At 32.4% G+C, this 12,456-nt stretch overlaps 1 protein-coding gene across 1 annotated transcript; it reads left to right on the forward strand.

The window, feature by feature from the left end:
* Positions 1 to 5,018: 5,018 nt before the first annotated feature.
* On the forward strand, positions 5,019 to 11,640 carry LOC108758693 (endoglucanase E-4). The gene is made up of 6 exons (XM_018503766.1): positions 5,019 to 5,135; positions 7,899 to 8,136; positions 8,296 to 8,574; positions 8,818 to 9,158; positions 10,676 to 10,925; positions 11,217 to 11,640. The coding sequence occupies exons 1-6, from the start codon at positions 5,103 to 5,105 to the stop codon at positions 11,522 to 11,524; spliced, it is 1,449 nt and encodes a 482-aa protein (XP_018359268.1). The 5' UTR covers positions 5,019 to 5,102; the 3' UTR covers positions 11,525 to 11,640.
* The last annotated feature ends 816 nt before the right edge of the window (positions 11,641 to 12,456 follow it).

Genomic DNA, 12,456 nt, shown 5'->3' on the forward strand with positions numbered 1-12,456 from the left:
GATGATAATTTTAAAGAATCTAAGAAAACAAAATTTACCTTTTTTGTACAATATTTTTCTTTTTATTCAGCTTTCCTTTCCATCGAACTTTTTTTCAGATAATACCGTTTGTATTTTACTATCAAGACACACATCATAGAATAATCGAATTTTAATATTCTTTTTTATGTAATAAAATGATAATTACTTTATATGTAATCATATTAATGACGAAACATAAAAATTATGTGTTTTACTTTGTCTTCTAAATTAATTAAGTTTAGAAATTTTATTGCCAAAGTTGATTCTTAGAAAGGGTAATATCTCAATATAGAAATATTGTGATATAACGTTTAGTCAAGCAGTACGTTAGAATATACCGCACTTTTATACATATATATATATATATATACACACATAAATGCACATTAATAACTCTAAAACGCCTTTTCAGTATGGCATATCCAGCTTTTCTTTTCCCAATACCTTTTCAATGTTTTTTCCATTGCTTATAACTTTTTTATTAATAAAGATACCTAACATTTATTTGGTATCATTATGTTTCTTAATGTCTTTGGTTTTGATCGAAAAAAAATTGATTACAATGTATGTTTATTTTTATAAAAGTAATAACCAATCAAATTAAGTTGGATATGTCTAAGTGTGTTGTTTTCGTACTGAGGTGTTTAAGATTATATTGTCATTATTATGTCATTAGCAAAATACGCAATAATATTTGGAAATCGAGTAATGCTGAATTTCGTAGTGAGTAAATGTAGCAATATAAACAAGTTCGGTAATAGTTTTGTACATTTTTTGCTTGAATCGTCGACGATTTCGCTCGGTAAACGTGCAAAAATGCAGCGCACTGACATGTACCTATCATTACGTGATGTTTTCTGATATGACTTTAGATATTCTTTATCGATACTCTATCTCAAGAAATCGTGAACAAAGTCTTCCAAAATGAAATATGTAGCTGTATCTCTACCAATATTAGTGAGCAATTTGTATAAATAAATCCTAAAAAAAGAACAATTTTCCTCAATCGATATCGAATACATTGACGAATTTTTTGCGTGCTACATAAGTGACTCATACAGCAGTGTTTTCGTCAGAGCACGTATAAGAAGTTACATTTATTAAGATTATGTATTACAATAATCAGACAAGAAATTGTGAGAAGCGTTTTGCAATATACAATTTCAGAGACCTTGCAATAAAACATAAGCCCTGTTCTTAGAAAAAATAGGTCCAGTTTAACTTGGCCAATTGCGACGCCAATCACCATTAATTCGTCGCAAAGTAGAACGAAAACGAAAGATTCGATAAGAATGTCGTATCCAGTGAAAGCTGTATGTAGCAGTTAAACCGCTGTGCTGAAATTACCCGAGTTTCCATTTACGTTCACTCGACTTCCTGAGATAATCAATGCCAACGCCGTATTTCAATAATTCGAAAGTTAAGGAGAGAGAGTAACACTAAAATTTGTGAAAAGTATTATTGAGCTTAAAACAATTACCTTAACAGTTTTTATAAAGAAGCTTTCTTTCTTCTTTTTACTAAAACGAGATCGTATTAAAATGAGGTAGATGTGTAATTAATTTAATTGATTTATTTTGTTGGTTTATCTTAGCATTGTATTTAAAAAATTGCAATAACTCTCTCTTCTGCTACTCGAGCGCAACTATTTGGTATATTTATAAAAATTAGCACACACAAATTAAAAGAAATTTATTTTATTTATTATTTTCGGTGTTTGTGCTTGTTTTCCGCATAAAGAAAGATATTTTTTTTATTATATACATACATTCTCTACATAATAATATTCTCTACTAAAATAATAAGATTCTACTTGAAGAAGAAACTGTTGTCAATATATTGATTATTCAGATTCAGTCTACATTAGTCACATCCTGATAAGATTTGATGATTCCAGTAATAGTCTAACAAATACGACAAATATATTTTCTGGGCAACATATCGACATCAAAACGATGACGATAGTGATGGTGATGTAATATTCTTTATGCCATCATATATGCCAAACGAGTAGTCGCCTCTCGTCCTGTGTATCCCCACTTCTTCATTCTTTTGGTCACTTACATTCGTCATTGCTGAGTTAAGTCAGTCAGGCAGTTTATCAATCAGTCGGTTAGTAAGTTGTTCGATCAAGTTAATTAATCAACCTTTTTTACAATTCCGGGATCAATAAATTATCAAATTTCGCTGTCAGAGATGACAGTTAAAATGGGACAAGTGCGCGTATAATGATATTCTAATCGATGTTTGACAAAAAAATAATTTGTGAAAGTGAATAGTGTTTTATTTTGTTGTCTTTTATTTGATGATTGATTAAAAATTGTCAAAATAATAAATGAAATTATCTGGAGTTACAATATTAATAATAAAGATAATTACGATAAATATAACAAAATCAGGAAACATTAAAATCACAAAAAATCAATGAAATATTCCGTAAAAATATGTTGATAGCTCTTGTAAAATTTATCAAGATTCTTATTATCATTTTCTACTTGTATAATTATTTAAATTAAATTTAGATAAAATCTTTCTTTTTATTTTGAAGCCAAATTTTTTAAATATAAAAAATATTTTAGTTGTTTAAATCGAGTTTTATAGAATAATACTCACTTTGACTCTTCTTTTGCTATATAATACAATATTATATACGCAACAATTGACAAGAGTTTCTGAGCGTGTCCGTCGAAGAGACTATTACTTTCCTGAAAAAACTCACTAAATATAATTACGGAGACTTCACGTTCAACCATTCGTATATATTTTGCATTTTTCCTCGTTCTGTAAGTACGATTCTCTTAATAATTTTTCAAGCATTTGTGTTTATATACTTTTTCCTTGCTTTCTCTCTCTTAAGAACTATATTGAATGAATTGGAAATTTGAAACAATACTATTGCAAGAATAAAAAGAATAAATTTAAATGAAGAATCATTCAAATTAATTTTAATAATCTCAAGTTAGCCTGTTGCTGAATTTTAAGCAGAAATAGAACTTGTTTCAAATTTTTACATAATATTTAACCGATGGAGGAATGTTTTCGACTAAAATACTGTGTCTATATATTTATAGATATACATATACGTATGTGTATATGTATACTGTAATAGTGTAATGTATAGATTTCTATAGTTGTGAAATTAACATGTTCAAAGCTTCATAATTATAATTTCAATTTGCTTAAGTGCTGCTGTTTTATTAATGAGGAAAGCACATTGATAGCGTTAGTCTCTGGATTTTCCGTCTTCATGTTTTGACATAAATGATTCTATAATAGCCCACACACAACGGCTTGATAACTTATGCAGCACTCTAGCATGACAGTATTGACATTAATATTCAGTGAAGTTCATTTAATAAAGACCATTTCATTCAAAATGCGAAGTAATCTTATATTTAGTGTAAATGATATATTTGTGCAGTATAAATTATTATTAACGATTATGTAGATACGATTTGCAATAATTTCTTCACTAATGTATGCCTTTGCTAGCTTGGCAGGTGGATCGATACTCTTGAATACCAATATAATGAACATACATATACAATATAAGTCACCGACTTTCTACATATAGGTTAATCAATAATTATTATCATCTGTATATAAAATTACGTAAAAATTAAAATTATCGCTTTATTAAAATATGAATCAATAAAATAGAAGATACGTATGAAAAAATCCACATATAATATTGGATATTTAAAATGATGCGCATGTAATATTAAAAATCTGCTGATTTTTCAACTCCAGGCATCATTCTTCTGCCAAATTGTGTCGAAAAGATCGGGTACTTCTCACGTTTCTGTACGAATCGCTTCGACCAAACTTCTCATTCGAATTGTAGAGATAGCGGCGTGATCTGCATTTAAATACGATATACAGAAGGAGATCGACGTGGTGGACAAACGAAGGGAGAGTGGGAGAATGATAGCCAGACGAAGTCCGAGCGATCGAAGTGACGGTAGAACGAGAGAAGACTGAGTACGCAACCTGTGCATGGCACATTCTGTCAGTGCTGGGTACACAAATACCGATGGTAGAAGAGGCAACCTTTGGCCTCTTAACAAATAACGCGAGGAACGGAACGGTCCGTGATCATCGTTCATTCTTGGTCTTCCGCGAGTCTTCCTCGAGATCGCGATGCAGACAGTCGGCGACATTTAAGCCAGTGATCGGCGCTGACTGGTACCGGAATAGCTACGGTGAGTTTGAATTTTAACGTTATTTTGAATGCGACACACACACAGGATATGCATTTACATTTAACACGTATCACTTAAAGAAAATGTTTTGTGTATATCAATGCGTTTTTATTTAAAAGTTGTGCCTGTGATATCAAATTTTGCCGGTTCCAGTCTTTGATTATTTGATAATTTATCTACGATGTAGAATTATTGTAATTAGGATTAAATTTGTAGATCTAGCTATTTCTTTTATACACATATCTTTTACACTTTTTGCACAAAAATATTTTATTATTTATTCAGATATTTTATTTATGCATACATGATTAAGGCTGGGTTGTCTCACTTTTCGATAAATTTCAGCTTGCTTGTTCTCGCTCTCATTCTCTCTCTCTCTCTCTCTCTCTCTCTCTCTCTCTCTCTCTTTTCCTTTTGTCCATTAGATAAATTACCACATAATTTATTCAAAGATGAAACAACCAACCCTTATATTGTTTACTATAAATTATATTGTTTATTATCAATTATAAATAGATAAATAGATAAAAAGGTTACACGTCTGGGATTTCAAAAGAGTGATTAATCCAGCATTGTGATGCATTTTACAAGACATGTTTAACATTTTTTCCATTAATTTCTTTTTGGCCCTGTTAACTGAGAATTTTATTCCTTAGCAGTAACTTCATATCCGTTCAAATTTTATTTAAAGAAGAACGAAGGAAACTTGACACTTTGCGAAGGAGAACGCAACGCTTTCGTATACCAAGGTGTGCTATGCCGATTCTCGACAACATTGCAGTATAACGGACACACACGAGGTTTCTGAATCGACGTGACCGGCGCGCGCCTCGTCGCGTCGCGTTCGCGCTTCCGGGACGACAGAATCGCTAAGGCAGAATGAAGCTCGACCTCTTCGTCACGTGCGTCACGGTGAGTTTTCCCGGCCAATGATTCCTGATGGTCACTCGCGATTACCTGTTGCATACCTCCTGCAGTACCTCATGTTGCCTCGAACACGCCGGAACGCTGCGAAAATTTGTGGTGAAATAAATAACGACATACCGTAAGTTACAGGAAAATAATTGCAAACAATTTTTTAGTTGAATATCTAATTGTCAATATTTACTATATTGCTATTGTCATTTCTGTATTTTTTAATAAGGCGGAAATTTTGGAATCATTAGCTTTATACTTTTAAGTCTAACAATTCTATTCAATTATCTTCAATGGATTGTCATCAACGAATTTTTTCAATGTCTTGGCTCTTTGCATGGAAATCTTAGTGGAAAATTTTCTAGTCCGTTTTCGTCATTTATTGTCAGATTTTTCACAGATCTTGGACAGTCTTTAATCAGCGCGCGCGCTTTTCCAGTTAAAATTTATAATGAAAAACCTTATTTTTTTCTGTCTGAATTTATACACATTATATAGACATTCAGATATAAATGATAAGTCCAGAAAGCACATTAATGAAACATTGGTAGAATTTTGATCGAAAATGAGATTCCATTCCTAATAAGCAAGAAGCGTTTTGAAACATTCCAGTAGTATTACAGCAATGTTGTAACTTGGGAATTCCTATGTGAGCGTGAGAATTTCTCTCTCTCTTGGAATTCAACGTTTTTGAAACATATATATTTTTGAAACGAGAAGAAATATCTCGTTATTCCAAAAAGTTCGTCAAGCGAATTATTATAAATTTTATTTCAATTTATAATAATTCGCTTGACGAACTTTGAAGCAGTAAGACATTTCTTCTCGCTTGGGATATATTGTTTCAAAAACGTTGAATTCCGCGAAAGAAATTTTCACGCTTATACGTAGGAATTCACAAGTTTACAATAAGGTCGATATTTGCTGAAGCTATTGACGTTTGTCATACAGTAATTACACGGCCGACGAACTGAGGATTTCATGGAAACCTAGAGAACGCTTTGACGAGGAAGTAGGATCAAACGCAGCTGCAAATACGTTTCTTCCTTCCTTCTCAAACATACCGTTTATCGAATTCGTGAATTAGCCATTTTGTTTGTGGTGCTCGTCATAAAAATTTATATATATAAATCCAAAATGTGACAAGAAAATTAGCATTTTTAATATAAAATGTTAATAACATAAATTAATCAAAGATTATTCAAAGAAATGTTAAATACATGTTTAAATAAAACAGCTGTAAAATATATATTTAAACGAAACAGCTTATGAACAGCTAAATATATCGCTGAAACAATAACGATTGCAAGAGCATTGAAAATCAATTAATCATGGCGCTACTCTCCAAAATCTTTATTTATCAAAAGAGAAGTTAATTATTTTAGTGATTAAAGTAGAATCTTTTCTGTACTTTGAAAATCAGTATTCGTGATATTTCCGGAATAAAACTTTGTTTGAAAATAAATTATTTATATAAATTACATGTCTCGCAAAGTTCTAATTAGATCATTGCGACCGACAATGCGTTTTTATCTCTCAAACAAAATGTGCTTTAATTTGGTTTAATCAAGGTAGACGCAGCTGTACGAGAATGCGAGAATTTAATCCCTAATGAAGGCTTTTGAATGAACGAAGATTCAGCTCGCAAATGAATCGTGTTTAAGTCCGTCACGTAACTTGTACGTGTTCTGCGGATTTATCGCGGCGATTCGCACGCTGCCGTTACATATAGTCAGTATATATCATAAGCAAAGAACAAAAATGTATGTATATTGTTTTGTGCCGTCATAGCTTTTTTGACAAACAAAAGACATATGATTGTAATATACATACAAAATACATATATTCTACTTCACAAAATATATCTTCTCTCTCTTTTTTTTAAAGTCGAATTCTCCGAGCTTGCTCCTCAAGGGGAGAAAAATAAGTGTTTGTACATATATCACTACTTCCTAATTTTTATATTTATTTTGTTATTTTATTCATCAAGCATCTTGAAGCAACTTGAATTCTATCATTTATTAAAATAGCTGTTAATTGTTGTTCAGAATTGAACTCTCCGAATTTGGAAGAAGACAAGTATTAAGTACTTCACAATTCTTATTTTATCTCCATGAATCCTGTTACTTTTAGTCACGTTAAGCGATTCAAAGTTACTCGAAATGACAGTCATCAAATAAACTATCAAATTAAAACAGCAACTCTAAAAAATATGAGTATAAATATGGCAATTTAACACTACGTGGTGTTTATGTATAATTCCCATTGTGTTGGTGTTAACATTAACATCAACATGAAGCTAATTTAAAATCCTATTTGTATCAAAACACCATTATGATGTAGATTTAAAACTCACAGTGTGTTAAACATTATGTTCATATTAACATTAATACAGTAAGAATTATATATAAACATCGCATGAGTGTTAAATTTACATCCATATTATTTAGAGTGTGGAGACGCGTGGCATCACGTTGAAAATTGTCCAAAATTTTGTTTGTTTTTCTGGACTCCCGATAAAACGGAAAACCGATAAAACGGAAAACGACCCTATTTTTTCCCCGGAGCATAAACCTTGATTGCGCAGATTATGTTATGACTGTAGTCTACATGGAAAATTTAAGACTCTACACGACATTGTCCTACATTGCGCTTCGTCCAGTACACGTGCACTGAAAATCATTATATACTCTCCCCCAGTAAACGTTCGGTCGTTCAACAATGATGTTAAACACTCGTTAATGTATGGTTTATCGACAGATTCTGCCGGCAATATTGATTACGTCGACGTGCGAGATAAACGCTGTCCCGACAGAAGACGCGAAGGCAATCGAGAATGGAAACGATTACGCTCAAGTCCTCGAGCTTTCATTATTGTTTTACGAAGCACAGCGTTCTGGTAAGCTGCCGAAGAACAACAGAATCTCATGGCGAGGCGATTCCGCGTTGTACGATCGCGGCTCGAATGGCGAGGATTTAACCGGAGGATACTACGATGGTAATAAGCCAGTTACGTTTTCAATCACTACATAATTCGATAAGTTTATGATACAGTTATTTAAATCTCTAGAAAGAAATATATCAAGATGAAATCTCTCTTTAAAATGAAAAAAATGTATAATCCATTTTGCAAAATTAATTATTCTTATTCTACCAGCTGGTGACTTCGTCAAATTTGGCTTTACGATGGCTTTTACAACGACACTTTTGGCTTGGGGAACGGTTAACTGGCCGGAGGCTTATGACGCCGCCGGTCAACTGGACGAAATTCGTAGAGCTATCAAATGGTCCACCGATTATTTTATCAAGTGTCACGTAAGCGAAAACGTGTTGTACGGACAAGTGGGTGATTTTCCCATCGATCATATGTTTTGGGGAAGACCCGAGGAGCTGAACACTACTAGACCAACCTACAAGATCGATGCGGAACATCCTGGTAGTGTCGATACTTTTCTTTTCAAATAATTTGTTGACTTATCAGGAGATAAATAGAAAAACAAAAAAAAATACATTACAATATATTATTGCCTTTAATTTTTATTATAGAGTATCTATTTATGAGAAAATCATTTTTTTTATTTTTTTGACACTCTGAAATTATCTTTTCACATTTATTACATTTATTATATTTATTGTATATTGCAATCTTATAATATATTCTATTTACTACTATTATCAGGTTCTGATCTCGCCAGTGAAACGGCTGCCGCTCTCGCGGCTTCGAGCATCGTCTTCAGCAGTGTCGATTCTGAGTATAGTGCCAAGTGTCTCGAGCACGCGAAGAACTTGTACAAATTCGCTGACGTTTATCGCGGTCTTTATCACGAAGCGATACGCGGTGCCGAACGTTACTACGAAAGCACGGACTATGGCGACGAACTAGCATGGGCCGCAATTTGGCTTTTCAAGGCGACCGGAGACACGAAGTACTTCGACGACGCAGTACATCATTACCAGCACTTCCATCTGAAGGAGCGGCCGAACGCATTCTTCTACAATAAGAAAGTCGCTGGTATCCAGGTGAAATTTCTTATTTATATATATATTATTTTATTCTAAAACTAAAAGATAAGCATTAAAAAGGTACCGATGTATCTAAAGGAACATGGAGAAAAATAATTTAGAGATGGATATCTTACAAGACTAGTAAAAATATTTTGGCTATTTTTTACCGAATTTGTGATAAATTTTATTTGTCTAAAAGTAAAAATATCGGAGATTTAGATAAAAAGTACATTATGATTATAGTACATTAATTCAAGTGACTATTATCTTACAGTAAGATAAATTACTTTCAGTAAAGTAAATTATGCAGTAAAGTAAATCGTACTATTTTCAAGATTGACGAGCACAAACAACTCTCATAACTTTTATACATATATATATTTTACTATGCAGTAAAGTAAATTTTGTCAATGCTAAAGAAAAAATTGTTGTCAATAAAGTAAGAATGATTATCATACGACAATCTCATTTACCAGAAATGTAAAGAAAATTTTACATAAGTAGGCACGTATCCCTATACGAACTTAATAATTCCATAAAGTTTACTAGAATTCTAATGTATAATACTGTACCTTTTTCTCCGTGAAGAAAATTTAAAGGTAATAAGAAAAGGGAAAGAGATAAGAGCACATTAGTAAAATTGAGATGCGGAAATATGGAAAAGGCTAAGGCTTGTCTCTGTCTGTCTTTCGCTTTAAAATGAGACAGAGAGAGTTTGTAAATTTTGCTTAAAAAGTCAAAATAATGTTGGTGCAACAGGGCCTAATAAATATTAGTTATAGGGGAAGACGATGGAGAAGAGAGATATATTCTGCGGAAAAGGTAAAGATAATATAGAACACTACATAAAGGAATGTTAGGAGATGAGAGGTAGGTTCGATGAACTATATAGGAGAAGAAAAGGGAGAGATTATAGATATAAGCTATGGAGCTATGGAGGGGGGGGGGGAGAACTGAATGATATTAAAGGTATAGAGTCATAAAGAAATTGTGGAAAGGTAGAAAGATGATATTGAGAAGAAAGAGAAAAAAGGATAAAGAATTAAGTTCATAGCAGATAGGAGGTCTAAATAAGTAAAGAAGGCAGGGGGAGAGGCGAGAAAGTAAAAAATGGCTATAAGAATAAGGCTGTGAATAAGTAGGAGCAGAAAAAGGAAAACATAGTAAGCTAAGGTAAAGGAGAGGAAACTATAGATAAGTGAATTTAAAGATTAGGTAAATAAATGGATAATTAAAGAAGATACGCGAAGAAGGTATGGATGAATAAGTGAGGAGACGAAAATTATAAATCAAGTCCCCTTCTTGGCTATATTATACGCTGAAATTATACGCTGAAATAAACTATTCTATTCTATTATTTTATTCTAGTAATCTATATTAATAAATGTAATTTATTTGTTGCGAAAGAGTTGTCATTCTCCGACGAATTTGGCTTTAAAGTAAGGAAAGTTGAAAATAATTCACTAAGTAGTGATATCTTGTTCTCTTCTGATATTTTCACCTAAGAATATATTTTTTTTCGCTTTTTGTAGGTACTGTTGGCTGAATTGACGGGACAGTCCGAGTACCAGAATGCCGCCCGCGCATTCTGCGACTTCTCGGTACGACAGCAGAAACGCACACCAAAAGGCCTTTTGTTTATCGATAAGTCCGGTACTCTTTCTCATGCTGCTAATGTCGCCTTTGTTTGCCTCGTAGCAGCGGACTTCCCGGAAATCGGCGAATCGCAGGAATATCGCCGATTCGCCAAAGAACAAATTGATTACATGCTGGGTGGAGCCGGTAAGACCTGAGTTTCACTCAAAAATATCTAAAAAAGATAAAAATTCATCCATTTAGTTGCGACGGCTTATTTTATTCATTATGGAATTTCTATTTCTTCATTTTTATTTTTTATATCATTAACTCATTATTAATTATTGTCATCGCGATTAAAAATTTTTATATTGTTAAATATAAATCAAATCTAAACATTTGGCAGTCAATAAATGTACAATAACGATAACAAATTTTTGAATGGAAGCTTATCTTTTTTTTTTTATTTTCATCATTGAACTTATGTTTTTCTTGCAGGAAGAAGTTACGTAGTCGGATACGGTAAAAATTCACCGAAACAACCGCACCATGCTGCCTCTTCTTGCCCCAATAGACCGACATCCTGCGGATGGCAGGAATTTAGCAAAAATGCCCCAAATCCGCAGATCCTTTATGGTGCTCTAGTCTCCGGACCAGACGAGGTGGACCTATTTAAAGACTGTCGCGAGGAATACGCCTATACAGAAGTCACACTGGATTACAACGCTGGTTTCACCAGCACGCTCGCTGGACTGTTGCAGCTGCAATTGAAAAACGTGGATACAAGGCCGTCAAAAGAAAATTAAGTTATAGTTAATCGACGTGTAGACGAATTTCCATGTAAAATCGAGGCTGTCGTTGATTCTTTGCAATGATATACAAAGAAACTTTTTAATATTAAAAACTACGTTTTGATTTAATTTTACAAGATTTATAACATTAATTTTATATTAGAAATCTAATTATGTATTATATATACAAATATATATTATATATATAATTCTTATCTGTGAACTATATGTTGTTGATATGTGCCGCAATATTGCGATAAAACTAAGCGTGTGATATAATAGCTTGAGATAATAAGTATGTAAGCTGAGGTTTTACGTCATTAATCTTAAGAACGTTTTAAATTTAATGCAAACTTTTTAAAACTAAATTTATATAGAAAATTATAATACTTTATCTATGTTCACAACATCTAATTAAATATAAATTGATAATGTTGAAGCAGAAACTAAAAAATAACATGCGAGCGCGTCAATAGTGTCGCGTATAAATAAAGCATCGTTTTGTTCAAAATGATAGAATTTAATTTATTTGCAGTCCGACAAAGAGGGACTACAACAATTCAAATGCATTTGAGAAAATGGTAACACGAGACTTTTTCAGAAGGTGAAAAAAAATACTTAGATAGTCATTGATCGTAAGCCTACGTGCGTGCGCGTACTGAGCCACGTAGTACAATATTGATCGCGCGAACATAAACAAAAAAACAAATGCTAAAACAACTTTTAAAAAAACAATAGATACTTGATATTTTTCTATGATGATTGTATTTTAAACACAATACTTTTTTTATTTTTAAACACACAGATTGCTTAACAATTTAACGTTGACAAGATACCATTATTTTTTCTGTTCTTATCATTTAAAAATATTTAGGAGAATGAATCATCAATTCATTATTATTTCTAATTATTGTTTAATAACTATGCAAAATATTGTTTCCACGTGC

The sequence above is a fragment of the Trachymyrmex cornetzi genome, unplaced genomic scaffold (assembly GCF_001594075.2).
Source record: "Trachymyrmex cornetzi isolate Tcor2-1 unplaced genomic scaffold, Tcor1.1 scaffold16, whole genome shotgun sequence".
NCBI classification, from domain to species: Eukaryota; Metazoa; Arthropoda; class Insecta; order Hymenoptera; family Formicidae; genus Trachymyrmex; species Trachymyrmex cornetzi.